Here is a 20,899-nt window from a genome sequence, read left to right as displayed (position 1 = left end):
TGAATATATTGAGTCATGTTTATGGTGTACTAGTAAGGTAGTGTTTCCCACTACATTTTATATACATACATATATACATATATACATATATATATACATATATACATATATATATATATGTATGTGTATATGTATGTGTATATATAAAATCAGGGTATCTAGTGAAATAACAGAATCTCTAATTGAGATCCTGTGTGGAAAATGCAGCTTGTTGACTGGAATTGTTTTTGGATGACAACGAACTGCCAAGGAGAGGGTTGTTTTTACAACCCCCTTGTTTCCAGCACCCTGAAAAATTTCTCAGAATTTAGGGATTGGTCTACTGAAATGGCATTTTAAATAGCCACATAGTAGCTGATGCATAATGAATGAATGTATTGTAACGGACCAGAAGAATCTGAAAACTATGTAGCCTGCCCTTCTAGACAGTGTGGATGTTGCATAATTCTGTGAAATTCAGCTTTAGTATATTTTGGAAATAATCTCTGAGATACTGTTACTTGACCTTGATTTTAATTTTTTTTCAGCTTCTTAATCTTTTGTTTCAATTTCACTGAATGTTGATTTCTAGAAGTTGATAAGTTTCTGCTTTAAATTCCTCTTTACCTTCCAACAATAGCAAGCTGTTGCTGTGCAGAAACGAGGCCTGTTACAAGAATAATTTGAATTTCATTTAGTGCTGTTCAAATTCAGAAATTGTATATATTTAGTTATGTGTGCCTCACAAACCAGGAAATTTGACCTTCTTTATGCATGATTTCTGTCATCCTTGGGCATAGCTGGAGAGAATGGTTGGTTGACTCTGAAGAGAATCTGTTTGAGAAGGAATAATTAGGAACCATCCAGAGTGGCTTAGTTTTTCTGTCACAAAAAGACCAAAATCCAGAATCATCATGACCATGAACCTTGTTACTCTTTTTTCCTCTTCAGATTTGGTACTCTTATACTGTCATTTTGATTAAATAATGCTTTCCCTGTTCAGTCTGCATTGAAATGATCTATTCTGTGAAGGCATCTTCCTGTTTGCCCATGGCATTGGTTAAGTCTATCCAACTGTTTCTTGAAGAGATCCCTTCAGGTATCTGCTGGGAGTAGTCTAATCCTGTGAAGCATATGAATGGCAGTTGATGTTAGGATTGCTAATGCTTCTGGTAGGCATTGTATTTCCTGTAGTGAAGATCTAATTTGGTGAGTAAAGAGGCTTAAAGACTTCTAAAACTTGTTTGTGTAACACAGTGCTGTAGCCCTGGATGAGGTTCTAAGTACAGCTGAAGTATTTGTCGTTAGCACCACACACATACTGATTTTGTAGGTTGTATTTTTAGGGGAGACTTTTTTAGGGCTGTGGTTTTTCACATGTGGGGCTGGTGTCCAGTGCTGAAAGAATGTTTCAAAGCCTTTTTTGCCTGGAGCTGCCCTTCTGATCTTCTTTTTCGAAGTCCACAAAAAGTATTTTAATGATGTGCTTCTAAAGAATAAATACTATTACTAGCGTGTTATTTCACAGCTGAATAAATTTGTCTAATATACAGAATCTAAACATGCCTGGCTTGCTTGGTTCTCCAGTAATTTGGAAAACAGTTTAGCAGTGGGAGTACAGTAGTATTTTGCAGAAGGACTCATGCAAAGAAAAGACAAACAAAATTATATTTAGGGTTGTTCTCTTGGCTATAGTGAATAATTAATAATGCTGGAGGTGATGTAAGCAGGGTTGTGCTACATTTGGGAAGAACATTCTGGTTGTAGTATACTCCTTGTTTTTTCCGGTTGTGTTGCAGCTGTTTGCTACTTTTCCCAATTCCACTACTGCTTATGTCCTGAAATAATCTTGCCTGGTTCAGTGGGACTGCCTGTCACCCTGAGTGTTTACAGGAGGGGGTTGGCTTCTGTCTCCAACAAATGGAGACTGAAGCTGGAAGTACTTCTTTAAATTCTGGTTGTATATGAAAATAATTCCATAAGGAATGATGGATGAGATCAGCACAGCCCAGCATTAGGTTGGGTATTGGGAGAAGCAATAAAACTCCAGCTACCCTCAGACTACTTTCAGCTTAAGGTCATGGATCTAGGAAAAGGCTTGTTAGTGCTCTGTACAAAGATGCCCACTTTTTAATTGAGGCAATCAGTAATGGGAATATATTCAGGTAATATTCAGGTGTCTGTTGGTGCTTTATGCTTAGCTGAGAGTAAGCATGCCTTTCTGCTACAAAACTAAAAATTGCTCTGGGAAGACATTCTTTCTACCTCCAGTATTTGCCAGCTTTCAAAGTCTGTAACTTAAAAGATTAGAAGCTAAATTTTACCTGTTAAGCATTTGTACCCATCTGCCACTCTTAGAAAGTATTTGAAATACTGAAACACTTAGCACTCCTTTGACATTTTTCATTACTTTGGTTTCTCCTTGGAACAATTCCAAGCCCCATCTGTAACTTGCCCCTTATATACTTGGAAGTTAGAGTACAGAAGCAGATTTCAGTGACTAACATTTAATGTGGGATGATGTGTTGGCATGCATTAAAAATAACTTCCTTTTAGTTCTTCAGACTTTTGAGGTTTAAAATATTTTATGCAATCTCACGGAGTTTTAAAAAATAATTATTTTTAAATAAAGATGTAGATAGTTTGCTACTTGAACAAGAACTTTAAAAGATGCAAACGTGTTTGGGGAATGAAGTTTACTTGAAAAAAAAAGTAATTTCATTTGACTGAAGAAAGTTAACAAAAAAAGAGTGAAACCTTGTTTCCAAATATGCCAAGGTACGAATATATTTTGCATAGTGTATTTTTAAAAGACTAAATTTGATTATAATTAGACAGATTTATCTGCAACATACAGCTGTACTGTGTGGTTTGGCATGTTTAAAGAGTCTGCAATGGATTGTAGATTACTGCCTAGGTATCTAGTTTTGCTTTTAGAGCTGGTAAAATCTTTCTGCAGACTTTTTTATGAGACGTGTATTGAACTCTGCCCAAAGGCAGCATTTTCTCCTTAGGCTGCCATCCAGAGTTATCAGTTATATTGTAGAAGTTAAATAAATTACTCCCCTTTACATCTTTTTATACTTGTGGTCTATTCTGTTTCAATTGTCTAAAATTCAAGTAGCTAAATTCCCAACTATTTTGTCTGCCTTGCAGCACACCTCTGTGGATGGATACACTGAACCACACATTCAGCCTATCAAGTCAAGTAGCAGACAAAACATCCCCCGATGTAGGAACTCCATAACATCCACAAATGAGGAGCATCCTCACATTGGAAATTATCGCTTACTGAAAACAATAGGAAAAGGAAATTTTGCCAAAGTGAAGCTGGCAAGGCATGTGCTTACTGGAAGAGAGGTAAGCCTTGGAAAAAAAAGACTGATAGTCTGATTTGTTTTCTTTGGCTATCTTTATAATAAATGTTCCTTCTAGAGGATGTTTCAGCATATAGAAGAAGTTACCTGACATGCCTCAGTTACCACCTAACCAGCTACCCACCCACCCCCTTTTTAAAATGTAGTTTCTTGGTGAAAGGATCAAAATGTTTGTTCTGCATCAAACGGTATTTTGGGGCTGGGAAGGTGTCCATTCATCCCCAAGCATTTCTAAAACTGAAGAGAAACATACTGATAGGCAGATTTCATTGATATTAGTGATCTGTTAATAGATAAATCTGATGTTTAGAGGGCCTGGACAAGATAATGTTGTTCAGTCCAAACACAGACAGATGTATAAAACTGATTCCTAGGTGCCAAAGTTCCAAGTTCCTGCTGATAAATCTTAATAGGTTTGAGAATTTTGCTTGATGAAATGTGTAGAAGTAGACACACATGCATGTTTTAGAGGTGCATCTATGCTCTTGTTCACAGAGGTGCAGCATGTTTTTGTTCAAAACTTCTTCTAAGTTTAGTAATTCATAGCTGTTTGTTTTTTTCCCCAGGTTGCTGTGAAAATAATAGATAAAACCCAGCTAAATCCTACTAGCCTGCAAAAGGTAAGAATAGACCATAACATCTGAAATTCTGTCAACAGTTGAGCCATGATCCTTTATTTACTTGACAGAAATATTTGATCCCCTTATCTTGCTAAACAACATTTTTGTGTGTGACCTTGGGAGAGCATAGTCTCTGCTATAATGTGCACATTCATTTGTCTGGGGGCAGTGGCTCCATGTGGTTCCTATCTGAGCTTTGTTGTTTTGCTCTTCCTTCCTCCTCTAGCTTTCCTCTTTGTCAACAGTAACATTTCTTTCCAATTAGGTATACAAACAGTTTGTCTACATGCTAAACCAAGATTTAATGCTGTAAAGAATGATATTCTTGGATTTTTTCTTTAATGTACTAATTGGTTTTTTTGTGGACTTAAGAGTACCAACTTCTGTTGCTTTAATGGGCTTTTCTACATTTGTCTTCATAGTCTTTCAACTTTAATGAAATACTTGCTGAACTCAGGGGACCTATGGCAATTACTTTTTGTGCACAGAATTGACAAATGAGTGAATATAATCAAAACAGTGTTGTTTATGCCTGTAGATAGAAATTCAGAAGTCTTTCATAGTCATTGTGATCAAGGTTTTATCAAAACCCTGGGGATTTTAGTTTGCTTTGGATTTTTACTGTTTAACTCTGTGTATGTTTTGTTGTGGCTAAAGCACAGAAATGTTGTATTGTCCTACTGGGGGATGCCCATTATAAAATTTTGGGGTATTTTTTGTTTACAAATACTAGACTGCTGTTGTCTGTTGCTGTAGAAGTGAGAGAGGCCAGGGCTTACTGCTGTTCTTTTATCTCTGGCTGCTGCTACAATTTATTTTATTGTGTAACTTTGATTATGGGGAGTTGTAAACAGCTTTGCTTTAATTTCTTTTTTTCTTTTATCTCTTTTATACTTTATTTGCTTTAATGTCTCTTTTGTAGTACTTGAGTGTGAGTTCTTCTGGATTTTTTTTTAATTCAACCTGCTGTGCAGTCCATGCAGAGGCTTTGCTATTAAGTCCTATATCCTTTATTAAGCAAATCTCTTTGCTAATATTTGAGCTAGAGAAGAGAGACCCACAGGGGCAGTGTGTGACAGAGCATATTGTGGAAATCCTGTGCTGCTCACATAGCTTATTTCCTAGCTAGCTTGCTGTTCACATTTGTAGGGCTGGGTATGTCTCATAGTTGAGCAATGAGAAGCTAAAATATGTTAAAACTTTCCAGAAAACTAAGTGAGAAAAACTCAGCTTTGGGAGAATAGTTTTAATGTTAAGTTGTATTTCATACAAAAATACTCAATAATAATTCAATAAACCATTCCAAGTATAAATAAGACTTCCATAGCATACAGAAGATGCTGTCACACTGCACAAATAGTACATAAAATACTCATGCAATAGGACATTGGTGCTGTTATTTGGTTTTTTTGAGTGGGAAGCTGGCAACAAGACAAACAGTGTTAGGTACTGTTAAAAGCTGCTTGTAGTAGAACTAAGGATAGACATTTAAATTTAGTGATCTAACTGGAATTTCATTCTTCAGTAACTTGTAAATATATTGATGCATCTTCTGCTCACACTGAAAAACTGGGTAATTTGTTGGGATCATGTTTTCATTTGTAAAATACTGATTATGGTTTTCAGAAAAAATAATCTTTGTTTTGAAGCGTTATATGTCCTTAGCTGTGACTGAGTAAATGAATACTAGTTGCCCAAAAAAGTAAACTTAAACACAATTTTTCACAGTTACCGAAGCAATTGTAAATACAAGGCAAATAAGGATGAGAGGGTGGTTCATTAGCATGGTTAAGATAATTTCTGTTAATGTTTTAGTGGGTCATTTGTGGATTGTTAGTCAAATAATAAAATATCTTGTTCTGTTGTATGAAATCAGTCACTCTTTTCTTTCTTTCTGCACTGAACTATAACATTTTGTTTGTAATTCTCTTTGTACTATTTAGTATCTCTGCAGTGTGAAGTTTTATAGTTTTGTCATCAGGCTTATGCTGTACAAAGGTCTGTTAAGTGGTGGGTTTTTTTCTTCAGGAGGCAGTGTTGGGAATGGGAAACAGTGATAGTAGTATTGTGTTGATAGGAACATACACTTATCTAATGAAGGTCTATAGAGGATATTGGAGTATGTTACTGGCACAAAAATACCACTCATGAGTTTGAACCCATCTAAATTCTCATGGTTGAGAGGATGGTCTCTAGAACTTCAAAACTGATAAGTTTTGCAGTTCAGCAAAACTTTTAGATTTTCAATCACTACTGATCACTATTAATCAAACAAGACAAATTTCTGGTTATTTTGGGTGTAGGGTCATTTACAAAACCATCCCCTTTCCATTCACCAAAGTATGAAGGATACTGAGTGCAAGTCAGTTTTGCTACAGTACTTGCTACTGACCTAATTAAGTGAAATGAGTCATCATGTCTTCACATGCACCATTCTGTTTTGTAAACAGAAATATTTGAGCACATACTTCACTTGCTGGAAGTGTTACACAAGCTGGGTCTGTAGTTAGTCACAGGTATAAAAGCAAAGAGTGTTTCATTTCTTCCTAGCTGCTCACCAGTGATTTTCATGCCCTGTTGTATGCACAGGGTTCTCCAGACAGAGTTATTTTAGTTTGTGTCATGGCCTTATATTTGATGGCTTAAGTTAGCTGACCTTGTGAATTTTTAATTTTGCTTTCTTGTCCATGCAATGTGATAGCTTATGTTAATGTCGTAACTTACATTCTATTTCTCGCTCGAGGACCTCTACCTTTTTAAATAGAAATCCTATGTTGAATTAAGGGTCCTGCCTTTCTACTTTGTTTTCAGTTTGCTCAGTATATGGTTACCATGGTACTTAGTGAGCATCTGTTTAGAGCAGAGCTGGCTTTATTGTTGACTTGCGATCTTGATAGTAACTTTACTGACTTAGCTTTTTCCACTGTTACTATTGTAATTTGTTTCCAAATGTAAGTATTTGGCTTTTGTCATAACACAAGTTTGTATCAAAATAGCTGGTCTATTTTTCATGTCTGTTACATTGAAAATTTTGTCTTCTACTGGCTTCATCAGAGATGTTTCTGAAACAGCATTCTGTTGCTCTTCTGCAAACTGCTAGTAGACCAGAAGGTGCCCTTTTTTTTTTTTCATTAATAGGTTTAATTAGGAAATGGTTATTTCAGATATAACCCTTCTAGGGGTCAGCAAGCTTTTATTCTTTAAATGTGTTTGGAGCCTCTAACTTAAGTTCCTTCTGTTGCTGAGAAAAGCAGAACAGAAGTAAAGCAGTGTGGAAGATTTGGAACAATTTCAATGTGTTACCTATTGAGAGTTGTGCTCCTTTTGCCACATCCTTTCTCAGTAACAGTTCAGAAAGTAGAGCAGCTTTCAAGCATGTTTTTCAAAGAAGACAGAGCCTTGGTTAACTGAATATTTTCAGTTTGTAGTAACTTTAAAAAGTAAATCTTAAACATAGGTATCAATCTGACAGCAAGTAGAAATGTTATTAATGGTGTAGCAGATCTTTGCTTTCTGCAGTTTGTGCCTTGAAAAATTAAGCTGGAAATACAGGAAGCAATTTTTCAAGTCTTGTGGCTTTTTCCTAACTATAAATTTTAGAAAAATTTAGTACAGTGTAAAGTACAGTGCTGGCTGTCTCTTTTTATAAGTGAAGCTTTTGAGGCTGCAGCACCTTTCCAACAAGGAGATGCTTGTTCAAGAGCTTTTTTGAATGGTAGCGTTTTTTAAGAATGAAGAGTGGTCCTATAAATATGTTGTGGGGTGATGAGAGATAAGTCAGGGAGATAAGTGACTTACACCTTCTGAGAGAGAAGGACACTGCTGCTCAGGAAAATACAGATGTGTCTGAATTCTGAAAATGCTATTTTTCATCAGTAAAATAGATCGTAATCCTGCAGCAGATTGCCTTGTCTTCAGAGAACAAACATCGCTGTTCTGTCCCGATTTTTGTAAGTTTAACCAACTTGGCTTTGTAGGAAATAACTGTGCTCTTTTTGCTTAAATACCTCTGTATGCCAAGAGGTGTATCCTGAGTGTTATTGAGGGGTGTAGTGGCTATTTTTAAAGGTGTTTATATTTGTAAATACATGGTTATTGGCATTGTAGGTGTTAATGACCAGTGTGCTTCTGCATGGGGAAAGTGTCGGGGAGGAGATTAATGTCAAAGTAGTGCTTCATGGAATGCAGAGTTGCAATATAAAATCATGTCCTTGAATACTGTTAAGGCTTTTATTCAGAAATACTTGTGGAACAAAATTTCTTTTCTCTGTAAAATCAAATTGAATCTTGAACCTATGGTGGTTTGACAAGAAATATGTTTTCTGGGATGCTGTGGTCAGGCCAATGCGTGCTCAGATTTTAATATTGGCACCTAATGTGGCCATTGGGACATTGGATCTGCTTCTGAGAACACGGGGTCAAAAGCAGGGCTCTCCCCCTGAGAGGCTCTTTTGGGTTCCGGAGGCGAAACAGGTCAGACCTCTCCCCTGCCCAGCTGCTGCGGCTGGGCGGGGGAGGGAAAGCCATGCGGCCGGGTGAGGAAGGCCTGGGCCCTGAGGATGGAAGGGTGGAGGAGCGCCAGGAGACATCGGGCAGCCACCCTCCCCCAGGAGAGAGAGAGGGAGAGCCGATGCTAGTGCCTGTGCCACCTTGAAATTTGATAGCAGCCAGTTGAGAAGAAGAAGGCGGGGCGGGGGTGCGGCGAGAAGGTGCCCAGCAGGGCAGCCGTGGGAGTTCTGGACAGGCAGAGACTGAAATTTTTAACCCTTTTCTTAGATGATAGAAACCTTACAAATGTTGATCCTCCTGGAGCTGAATGAGAAGAGAGATAGAGATGAGATAAGAGGAAATGGGCCATGAGAAAAGAATCTTAAGTGGGAGGAGGTGATGGAATGGCCTTTAGCTGGACTTTTCTTGTATAGCCATAGACAGAACCATTTTTCTTTCCTGTGACACAGAGACTGCATTTAGGGGGGCGGCAATGGCTTGGAGCCAAGAGAGTGCAGTGATGTTACAGGAGTGTATGAACAGAGAGAATGGGTGAGGAAGATGGTTGGTGCCCTTGATCTTCAGTGGAAGAGAAGATCTCTGTTCTTGAGACCCCTCGGCCTCAGGGGGTGAATTTGGGGTGGACAGGTGTCCTGAAAATGAGAGACTGTGCTCGTTTTTTAGAACTGGACAAAGCACCCTTAAAAGGAAAACCCTAGAAGCAGCTCTGGTCCATAGGCAGTGGTAAGAGCATTGAGCATAGAAGGAAGATGTCATGATGGCAAATGATCTCCAGGCAGTGCCACATGTGACAGGAAACACAAAAAGTCTCAACGGTGTTTCCTGGGGAAGTCTGTGGCACAAGAGGGACTCCTCACTCCTTGATTAACTGAGAATTGATTATCTAAAGAGTAGGATAGACTGAGAGTTAGTGATCTGAGAGATGGATGTATTAGAAATTCAGTGGGGAGGAGGAAGAGATGTATTTGTGAAGTTTTCATTTTCCTTGTGTGTTTCTTTTTTTCCCTTTCCTTTGTAGTTTAGTTAATTTTTTTTTTTTTTTTATTTCTAAGTAGGAGCCTGCTTTGCTTATTCCTGGTCACATCTCACAGCAGAAACCAAAGAGAAAGTATTCTCATAAGAGCACTGGCATTGTACCAGTGTCAAACCATGACAGAGTCTTAAACCAATTAGTAAACTTCTAAATCTTCTGAGAATATTGAATAGAATAATGCACATCTTTTTTTTTTCTCAATTCCCATGTACTTTACATTCAATATAAAAATGTGAGGGCTGAAATTATTTTCTGTAGAAGTCTCGTTTTAATCCAGTTTATGAAGGCTCACTTCTGTACCTCTTATACCAGCATTAAATTATGATATATACCTCATAGGCCAGTCTTAAGTTACGAAATATCTTTCCAATCTTTAGGAGAGGAACTGATTTTCCACATACCTGCTTAGAAGCTCTACTGATGCTGTACCGTCCATTGGATTAGATTTCTTAGCTTCTGATTAGTTTATATTGATTTAGCTGAGAAATTTATTATTGTGCAACAAATTACAGTACTTAAAAAAACAACAAATTCACAGTGAACATCCTGGTGTGGTGTTTTTCCTTAACAATGGCTGATTTTATGAGGAAAACAAATTTGCTGAAGTTAATTCTGGTGCGTAATATTACATACCCTTGTTTTCTGTTTTGGACGTAAGCAAAAGGCGTCTGTTCATATTTGTTCAGAGAAATGCTTTTGTAGTTTTTACTTCCCTCTGAAATTGTTTTAAGGGCAGTTATAAGGCAAATGCATAGTAACTAGTGTGAAATACTTAAATAATGGAAGTATACATCTGTAATATTATTACTTGAGCTGTAGCAATTGTACATGATCAAAAGCTGAGTGTCAATTAGATGTTGCTCTGTAGTCTTAACTTGTAGATAAAATGCAGAATTTTAGAAACATAAAATACCCTAAAGTGCTACTCTTTAGGGAGCTGTTCAGTCTCTGCCTTGCATCACTGTACCCTTTTGCAGTGGTTGCATCTGATCAAATGGGACTAATTTTGAAAATGGAAAGGGTGAGATGTCTCTGCAACATGAGAGAAGCAAAACAGCAGCAGCACACTTAATGTGTTGAGCCCAGTTTCTCTCTAAGAAGGACTGTAAGATGTTTCCAAAAGGTCTAAGCATTACACTGAAGAGTGAGCATTTCTTAATTTATTTCAGCATCCTGAGTTAGCCCAATAAGGGACCAAAGAGTGTGCAGCACATTAAACAGGGGCTATGCTGTTGAATTAAACAGGGCAAACCTATCAGTATTGCCAACCTCAACTACACAGCACCAAACTACATAGGCATTTTTTATTTCTTTTATTTGCCTTCTTTCCTTTGAGCCCCTAGGTTAATCTTGATGCACCTCTAATTAATAAAGCCATGAATGGTAGAAATTTAATAAGTGTATATACTAAGGGCTTTAAGTTTGTCCAGTTGTTTATAATTATGTGATTCAGTGTCATACAGCAGACTTTCAGCAATGATAAATCTTCAGGACTTGCAGGGGGCAAGAGGGGGCATCACTGCTGCTTGTGACCAGTGTAAAATTTGGTAGTTGTGGGGAAAGCAAACTTGCCTGCTTCACCTCTGTGGAGCAGCAGGACTTGGAGGATGTCAGAATTCCTGGTAGCTTATTCCATTTGAACATCTCTGTGTGACTTCTGTCTAAAGCTGCACCTTGTACTTGCACCTATAGTTTCGATGTGTTCGGGGTAGTTGGCTGAGCTTGCCAGTCACCAAAGAGATCAGAGAAAGAGAGTGTGAATGCTTGTGTGAACAATGTGTGGGGTTTGGTCAATGTGGAACTCCAGAAAGAGCTGTGCAACTTACTGTGTCTGTTTGCATAATGCTTAAAAATTAGCTTGGTTTTGGTATGTAGATATTTGAGGTCGTTATATTTATTTTAATGCATAAGATGTAGATTATATTTTCTGGAGTTCACTGCACTATATTTGTCTGTATTTTATGTTAATGCTACTTTCTATGGCCTTTTCTGTCTTCTTGCCATTTAAAATTGCATATCTTGTGTAATTTTTCCCTAATAAACACATTCTAAGGAAATTGTCCTGCTTCCTTGACAGTTGTTTCGAGAAGTACGAATAATGAAGATTCTGAATCATCCCAATATTGGTAGGAGCCCTGCATTTCTGCTGACTTTTTTTCTGTTATACTGTTTACATTTTACTCTATTTGGCTATATTTGAATGTACTGCTGTTAAACTTTTTCTGGAGCTAATAGGGACAGTAAGCATCCAGTAAATGCTTCATTGTCTCCCCTCTTTTATTGACTCTGCTTGCATCAAGAATTTTGCTCAGAGGAGGTAAACTGCTCAGTCCAGGAAAGCCTTACACAGAGTAGATGTGAGCTCTCCAGTCTATCAAGTACCCCAATTCCCCTCTTCTATTGAAATTATTCTTCAGACCCAAAAGCATGAGTTTCTTAGGTGAGAGTAGCAGAACTCCATTAGTTCAGTCTAGGAAAGACTCCTGCTGACTGATATTTCCAGAAAATTAGAATTACCAAGTATGTAATTTTCCCTTTCTGCTTTAGTTCTTTCACCTACCCCACAGCTTCAGGGCCCTACTTTGTGATGACAATTCTTCTGGCTGAGGAGGGCTGGACAGTCTTGTTCCAGAGACAGTTAATGGTCTTGAATTGGCCAGAGGGCTTGTTGCATACAAGGTATGGATGAGGTGTACAAGTTATTACATGCTAGGCACTCCCTTCTCATCCCTTAAATTGTTTGTTGCTTTTCAGCATTCATAGCTTCTGCCGTTTTTTGTTTTCTTGGGGGTGGTGGTGGGGGTGTGTTTGTTTTAAATGAGTGGTTATATTGCAATCTGAGGAAAGTCAGACTTAACATTTCTGGTATCCACTTGGTTTTTAGTTGGTCAGAATTTTGGATTTCTGACTGTGAGCAGTTTGCTAGCAAAACGGGAGGTTTGTATGATCTTTAATTTAAGTCTGTGTCAAATGAAACTAATTTCAGCATGAACTCGTTTGTACAGTGCACATAAACTTCTGTGAAAACTGTGAATTAATATGCTTTATTATCAACTGTGATTTAGAAATTAATTTTTGGTCTTTTTCCCTCTCAAAAGAATGCTTGCCTAAAGGATATAAAGTTTCTGTATGATTTAGTGTTATCACTGGCCATAAATTATACTCATTTCATGAGTATAATTGTTTGTTTGTGCTGTGCTTTTACTCCTGGCTGCAATCTCTCTCATTCATTTTTCTTTCAGTAAAATTATTTGAAGTTATTGAGACTGAAAAGACGTTGTATTTGGTAATGGAATATGCCAGTGGGGGTAAGTAGATTCTGAAATGTGCGTTAAGGATAAACTGAAATGCCAGTTACATGCCTAGAAATGCTTTAAGGATTTAATGGGTTATTTCAATCTGGCCTTCAGAGCAGTCCCAGCAGACCTCTCAGGGCAGGATTTCTTGATTCTGTTAAGCAACCTCTTAGGTTTGTGCTCAAGGGTAGTTCTCATTCTGAGGCTCCTGCTGCAGTATCAGGAGATAATCTGGCACAGATTCTGGCAGAAACTCTCCACTTGTATTTATCAGCTATATTTAGGCAAGCACTGGTGCCTCATTTTATCTTGCAAATGTGTGCCAAAGCTCTTGAAGAGGCAGATCCGGGGATGGGAATCAGTAACACAGGAAGGGGAACCAGCAGGCTCATAGTGAGAGGGATAGTGAGTGCCTGCTTGAGAAGCTGCTTAGCATCTGAATGGGAAATGTTTGAATGTGAGAAGAGAATCCAGCACAGCGCCAGTGACCAGCTAGGAAAGGCTGCTGTGAGACAGTGCAAAGATGAGGATCTGAAAGGCATTTGAGCAGCTTTATTAGGAAAAGAATGAGAGAGAATAAACAGAAATCATATAAATAGCATTAAGTGATGCCACTAGAGATGTTCAAAACAAATCTGGTGCATAAGTTGCCTGATTCCCAATGTGTCTTACACACGATGTGACTAATTTTCATGATTGATTCTGCTTGTTTCACAGTGATTAAGTAAATTTATGTTAAAAATTGAAGAAGTCCTAGTATGAAGGCTTCCTTCATACTACTTAGTTTTTACTTCTTAGTTATTATTTGTCTGTATGAAATCCAGTACAAAAAGTCAGAATGAATTTTTCTTGGTTGCTTCTATTTGCTTTCCCTTCAAGAAGGGGAGCACTATGAAGTGTGTGTTATTTTCAAGCATGTTTTGATTGTGTGTGATAGTAAAAAAAATTAATACTGATGTTTTGTCCTTGTCATGCTCAGGAGAAGTGTTTGACTACCTAGTTGCACATGGAAGAATGAAAGAGAAAGAGGCTCGTTCAAAATTCAGGCAGGTATGAAATTAGTGTGTCCATTCTTTTTTGTTGTTTCTATTCATGTTGCTTTCAGATAGACATGAGTGTGAGCAAACTTCTTTTACTTAACAAATTTTTTTTTTTATAATGTTTATTAAAGCTGCAGTGGAAAAAAAATCCCAGAAGAGAAAAATATCTGCTTCCTATATAGTGTCTAAAGATAATAAAATTGTTTTACATTTTCTTTTAGTCAGTTTTCCTAAGAGTCACCTTTTTTCTTGTGACTCACTTGAGGTTTAAATCATTTTCTGGATATGTTAGAATTTTACAGCTGTTCTATCTAGAGATGTTGATACGATGACAGGTACTGCTGTATCATGTCACTGTTTCGTATGAAGGCTATTCTGTAATAGGCTTTTATATTCTTATTACAGACTTTCTCATCTTAATCCTTTTCTTACTCTGGTTTTAGTGATTGTTTTGGAAAAGCTTTAATCAGATAAATATATCAAGTTTGGTGTTTTTCAGCATTAAGTTATATAATTAACATTTAAAGAAACTGCTCTTAGCTGTTTCTGACTTGTTTTTTGTTGTATATGTGAAAGATGTGAAAATGTCAAATGAATTGTTCTGCTAGGGATGAATTGCAAAGATACACAGTTGATATTTTAGAAGATAAATTCTGAGCTGATGTATCTGGCTACTGTCTTGAAGGGTGGATTAATTTCCTTTCAATAGTTATTACCATTGAGTGATTTGCATTTTAAAAATATGGTTCTCCAGTTATCTTGAATGGTATGTATAAAACTTTTTAGTAGGAAAATGAGCTGCTTATAGGAACTTTCTGGTTTTACTATCTAAGCTTTAATGAAAGAAACTTAGATGAATATTTTTTAAGATAAACACTTTATTCATTTCTTATGTTCTAATGAATCATATCAGGAAACAAAATTACTAAATTATATGCAAAAACTTTAGTGAAGTTGAAATAAAATATTTCACTGATCATCTTGGTGTTTCAGATTGTATCTGCTGTACAGTATTGTCATCAAAAATGCATAGTTCATCGTGATCTTAAGGTAGGTTGTTATTTCTTTTATTTTTGCTTGCTATCATACAGACTTAATTTCATTCTATGTATTAGTCCTTGCTACTGCCTGTGAATGCTTCAAACATGTGAATGAAGGAACTCTATCACTTATATTTCATTCTCAATTTCCTGAAGCGCAAAAATATTGCAGCTTGCCTCTTGGAACAGGGAAGAGACAAGAATAGAACATGTGTTACTTTCATTCTAGTTTTGGCTTTAAGAAAAAGACATACTCTCCAAAGAATTATACCTGCTGTGATGCTGGTATCTACACAGTGAAGCTGCAGAAGATCAATTGATACCAGCAATCACTATTTATTTAAAATATTTCCAGTTAAGGTATATTGCAAGGATATATAAACCACTCTTTCCTCAGTGATTTATAAGAAACACATTAAGTTTTTAATCTCTTTGAGCTCTTGGTGTGTATTCTAGTGTTTCAGTTGGACAGGAAAATCAATTAAAGGTAAACAGAAATTAGTTGGGGTTTTTAAAATTATTTTTGTTAATGTATCTGTGTAAACCACCAGACCATATTAAGAGTTAAGCAAATTCAGGTACAACCTAAGCCTTGCCTGAAGTTGTCTTCATGTCAAGTCTAGGTATCATGAGACTTGGACATCATCTTCACCCACTTAAAAGCTGTCTTGTGCTGTTGCTTTGATGTCTTGGAACATTTACAAAGAAAACACTGGTGTTGATTCTTTCTTACTAATGTATCTGGATACTTGTGAAAAGCTGAGGTTGAATAATTCCTAAGGGTTTTTCTTCACCAGTATCTTCACTGCAGCACTCTTTGAACCTCATTCATACAAATCTGTTCCCTGATACCTACAAATCTCCCAGCTCCTGCATGTGCACATGAGGATGGATAACAAATAAATACATCCATTTCTGCTGAGTTGTCCCTGCCCCAGGAGTGTTGTCATCTGATGGTGGAGATGCCTGCCCAGCACTCTGAAGTCGGAATGCAAGGAAGAAAAAAAGAATTGAATCTCACCAAAATCTTGATTAAAAAAAATTCCTCTATATCTTGCCTGATGGTTTGGAGCCTGTGAATGTTTTGTCAAGCTCCCTGGAGAATACTGCAGCCACTTCCATTGAGCTTTGCAGAAGACTGCACCCAGGCACCTCTTGGTCAGCCAGGACAAGCCCTTCCCAGGTTCTCTAGGTTGGCTGGGAGTAGGGAGCCAGCCATTTCCTCATGCTTATCTAGCTCTGGCTCCTTCAGACCAGCTATTGACTGAATCTTGCCTCATTAACCCCTGCAGTTACTCAGCATTCTGTGTCTTGCTCTTTCTCCCAGAGCCCCTTAGAGCCTCCACCTCTCTTCCATTTCTTAGTTCCATAGCACACACAGCTCACAGGTTGTGCTCTCAAGCCTATGCAAAACAGCTTTGCAATATTCACACAGGAACTACCTGCAACAAGGAGTCTGCTGCTGATCTCTTTCCTAATTGCAAGGCAGCCAGGCAGGCTCCAAAATAACTTTTATTTTATTTTTTCTGTGTCTTCTCTTGGCTGGAGTTATGCTAGACTCATTTGAAAAGTTCAGAGTAAAGTGTGTGATTGAGAGCCAGTCAGCCTAGCTGATGAAAAATATATTTTCCAGAGGAAAAAAGGCTAAATGTGTGGCTTTGAGGAGGTGTTTCTGCTTCATCTCTTCTTTCCAAGTGATATGACATCTCTGTGTCATTTAAAACTCTTCTCATAGAGCTGTGGAGAAGGAAAAGCAACTTTAAAGTGGTGTCTGCCTTCTCATCTGCTTCTGTTGACTCTCTACAGTATCAGTACGTTGAGCAATTGATATTGCAGCACAACAAGACAGAGATCTAGCACCACTTTGGATATTTTTGATAAGACTTTTTGGTTTTAATAACCAGGTAAACTCTATTATTTACAAGATTTTTCAGACTAAACTGGAGAGATGTGGAAGAAAATATGTGAGTTTGTCCGGGCTATTCTGGTTGAAAAATTGTCTCCTTTTTACTTTGTAGTTATAAACAATTTGTTCTGAGAGGGCTGTAACCAATTCCAGTTTTGCTCATCCTGTGATGCACAGAACTTGCCTTTTCAGGTCCTAGTTTTTACTCTGAACATGTAATCAACAAGAGCATCGTCTTTCTATTTGGCATATTAAAAAGGTCTTTCAGTATTTTTGTTTGAAGTAAGAAACCTGTAAGCATGGGGCACTTGGGTAGCAGAGTACTGTTGAACTAGGAGGACAATTGTAATCACAGAGCAGCTGCACTGACAGTACTGTTTTCACCACAAGGAAAATGAAGTCTTTGTGAAGTAGTGTAGAAAGCTGTCAGATCTGGAAAACAGCTCTGTGAGTCTGTCTGCTGGAACCAGCTGGGATTACATGTCATGAATTGGAAAAATAAAATATTTTCCAGGATAGAGTTTGTAAAAATGGGCTGTATTTTACTCCTGATAAAGGCTAAATTCTGTTGTGCAGCTATTGGCTTGATATATTGGTAGTTAATAGTCTGCTGTTCTGTTCAGAGAGTGTAAGCGAAATTATTAGAAATAAGCTCAAACAAACCCAGACGAAATCATGTTTACCCTTTAATCAAATCTGCTGACAATTAGATTGCTGTTTCTCTGATTGTGAGCCAAAACATTTTTGTATTTTCTGGGCTCAATTCTGGGCACGGCATCTGATGAGAGATGTCTCTTTGCTGTAAAGCTATTGTTTGGCATAAGGTGAACCCTCTAGTCTGGTTAACATCTGGCCTCCTGTTGAAAAAGTATGATTCGTGCTCTGCTTGGTGCTGTCTTGTGTTGCTGGCACGCAGATCAGGAGCTGAGACCCAGTTTGATAAATAAACATTGCCCAGTTCTGCTGCACTCCTTGCACAGCAGTCTTGCATTTTGAAATCAATATATTCCCCCAATAATGTATTAGTATTTCTGTAACTTCACCCTTTTAATCTTCTTATCTACCTGTGATGCTAAATATAAGATACTGTTTACTGACTCTGCAGGTACCTGTACACTTGCATCTATGTATAATGATGCATTGCATTCACATGATTGCTGCACAGGCATTAACCTTAGATGTATAAAATATGTTCTGTGTGAAAATAATTAAATCCTTGAGTCCTGACACCTTGGTGTTGCTATTGCTGAAGCAAACACTAATAATAAGAGGGAGAGGATTTTTTTGTACAGAATGCTAAAGTACAGCATGTAGCTTGAAGTGTTTCATCTTACAAGCAGAAGGTATCTTTTTCTTAAGTCTTAAATTCCTTCTAAGATTTACTCTGCCATAATGGTAGATGATGTCTAGGATTCAATTTACTCTCCTTGGCATCAGAAATTGGTATGAACCTGTCAAAAGCTTCAACTGCTATTCTGAGATGTCTAGATACTTCACTCTAAAGCTGAACTAAGTTATTTCTTGCAGAGTATAAAATGTTCATACTTGATTGACCAGCTGACTTTTAGTTTTGTTTAACTGCTTTTAATAGTTATATTTTCTTGAGTAAGCATTCCTGATTTTCAGTCCTTGTAACATGTATGGGGCATTAGTTTCTTTTATTCTGCAAGAAAGAGGCAGATAGTGAACTGTTTTAGAAAAAACATTTTTGTATTTATTGATAAATTATATATTGCACTATATATATATATTTATACTTAATCTGATATAAAAATTGTCCTCTTCCTCTTTTATTTTCCTCTTAGGCAGAAAACCTTCTACTTGATTCAGATATGAACATTAAAATTGCAGACTTTGGGTTTAGTAACGAGTTCACGGTTGGTAATAAACTGGACACGTTTTGTGGCAGCCCACCTTACGCCGCTCCTGAACTTTTCCAAGGAAAGAAATACGATGGCCCTGAAGTGGATGTGTGGAGCCTTGGGGTGATTTTGTACACACTAGTGAGCGGATCACTGCCATTTGATGGTCAGAATCTAAAGGTACAGTTACAGTATGAAAGCTTGGCTTCTGCTGGCTTTAATTTTTTGTGTCATCAGGAGCTCATCTTTTAAAACTCTGATTTTACAGGAACTGAGGGAGCGTGTACTGAGAGGGAAGTACCGCATTCCATTCTATATGTCCACAGACTGTGAAAATCTGCTGAAGAAGCTACTAGTACTGAATCCAATAAAACGAGGCAGTTTGGAAGTAAGTAATTTTGTCTTGGAAAAAAAGGGGACTCAAATTAAGAATAAAATACATACAACAGTTGCTTGAGAATTCTTAATTTTTCAGGATAGATACTTTGTTCTTGTTTTAAGGGCCCAAAACTCTTGTTAAAAAAAAAAAAAAGGCAATGTTCCAGAAATGGCGCAGCTTGAAAATAGAAAGTGTTAATCAATGAAAATTTAACCTTAATTGCAGCTGATTAACAATTAAAATAAGAGCATTTCAAAGTGCGAACTGTTCCACTTGTTTCAGTCAGATAATGGAGCTAGTTCAAAATCTGTGGAAAGCAGGACAAGATTGTAAATATCTTCCATAAATACATATATATATATATATATATATATATATATATATATATATATATATATATATATATATATAAACAAGACTAGCAACCAGCAGCAGATAATACCATTAGCTTTTTCATGACTTTTTAAAAAGCATAGGTGGGAGAAGAATAACTAGCTGATGGAAAAGAGTGTGGAGTTTGCTTTAGTGCTGTAATACATGTAAACACTACAAATTCTGTGAATGGTAAGCTAATGATGGCTAGTTATTTCTGTTTGAGCCTTTATTCTCCCTCTTCTGGTAGTTTTGTTTCTGAGTAGCTGGAAATTTTATATATATAATAATTCCTGCTGTGTCCCTCAGGTAAAATCTGTTTTGAGGATTTCTAATGAGTTATGATTGTCATTGTTAGTAAATTAGGTTTTCTTTTCATGTGATGCGGAAAAGAACTGTGCACAACTTGTAAGTTGTGTAAAAGCTTCAGTGTTTTTTAAGGTACTGTTTTGTTCAAGATTGATGTCTTGGATAATACTTGATGCATAGCTGATATTTAACAAATAATTGGTGTAGAGTTCACTCCAAAAGCTGCCTGGTTCTATTGTATGAATTCTTTAACAGAGAGGGATTTTTTTAAATAACATCTACTTACCATAGAGATGAAAGTAGAGCAGAAGATAAATAGAATACTTTTTAAATGGTATTGGCATGAGTTAATCACTAGTGACTTTTGTTTCATCTTTCTACACTTGTGCAGCAATGGATGTGTTCCAGAGAATAAATCCCATTTAAGCAGCTTTTTGTTTGTAGTGACATGACTTATACTTCCTGGCATGGAGGCTGCCTGTGCAAGGAAGCATGCCCTCACTGAGCTCTGTCTGCATGCAACTCATTCTGAGCTGTTGCTGGTTTATGGCTTTTTATAAATACTTTCAAGTTGAATAAAATCTCTGCTGAAGAGACTAGTGAATGATAGCATCTGCTTTACTGATATGTGCTCATTGTTGTTGATGTGCTCATCATGTTCTGTGATTACTGTCTAAAGAACTTAATGGTAAGAGTGTAGTCACTTCAAAGATCACAGTTTACGTGTGTCATATTTAGATTTTAGGGAAATAGGTTTTTCTTTTATTGGATTTTCTTCTGGATTTTCAGCAGTTTCTCTTCAAATCTATTTTCACTTTCATTCTAGGTTTTGTAGTGTTACCCAGTTTTTGTAAAATTCCTTCCTGGCCCTGGAGAAAGGTGTTGGATAGCAGTCTCACTGAAAGGACAAGGCAGTCAGATTGTGTGGAATAGAGAAAGTAAATGTTATGTGTGACCAAGGTCTTGAGCCAGTTCCAAAATATTGATATCAGGCATTGATCAGTATGCTAACCTGAGGGGGAGAGAGGCATCACAACCTTTTTTTATTGGAGGAATATTTCTGAAATCACATTTGCTGAATTAAAAAGTGTGGTATGTGGTTTGGAAAGAAATTTCTGTCTGAACACTTCTAAAAATACCTGTTTAGAATGAAAGTATAAATGCTTTGGAAACTTCT

At 37.1% G+C, this 20,899-nt stretch overlaps 1 protein-coding gene across 6 annotated transcripts in view; it reads left to right on the top strand.

Annotated features, from left to right (window-relative positions):
• Positions 1–20,899, top strand: part of MARK1 (microtubule affinity regulating kinase 1) — a 59,003-nt gene that overhangs the window by 19,686 nt on the left and 18,418 nt on the right. For 4 of the 6 annotated variants that reach the window (XM_071425715.1, XM_071425697.1, XM_071425724.1 and 1 more), the window contains exons 2-9: positions 3,136–3,339; positions 3,923–3,976; positions 11,596–11,644; positions 12,761–12,826; positions 13,794–13,864; positions 14,848–14,904; positions 18,606–18,842; positions 18,931–19,050. In XM_071425715.1, the coding sequence (XP_071281816.1) occupies positions 3,136–3,339; positions 3,923–3,976; positions 11,596–11,644; positions 12,761–12,826; positions 13,794–13,864; positions 14,848–14,904; positions 18,606–18,842; positions 18,931–19,050 (858 nt within the window). Of the gene's footprint in view, positions 1–3,135; positions 3,340–3,922; positions 3,977–11,595; positions 11,645–12,065; positions 12,198–12,760; positions 12,827–13,793; positions 13,865–14,847; positions 14,905–18,605; positions 18,843–18,930; positions 19,051–20,899 lie in introns of those variants that run through there. The other 2 variants (XM_071425734.1, XR_011678991.1) reach the window with 2 other exon arrangements.

The sequence above is a fragment of the Agelaius tricolor genome, unplaced genomic scaffold (genome assembly GCF_023055355.1).
Source record: "Agelaius tricolor isolate 1412-34295 unplaced genomic scaffold, bAgeTri1.0.p SCAF_1, whole genome shotgun sequence".
NCBI classification, from domain to species: Eukaryota; Metazoa; Chordata; class Aves; order Passeriformes; family Icteridae; genus Agelaius; species Agelaius tricolor.
The sequence above is the reverse complement of the archived record's forward strand: the minus strand, read 5'-3'. Positions and strand labels throughout refer to the sequence as shown.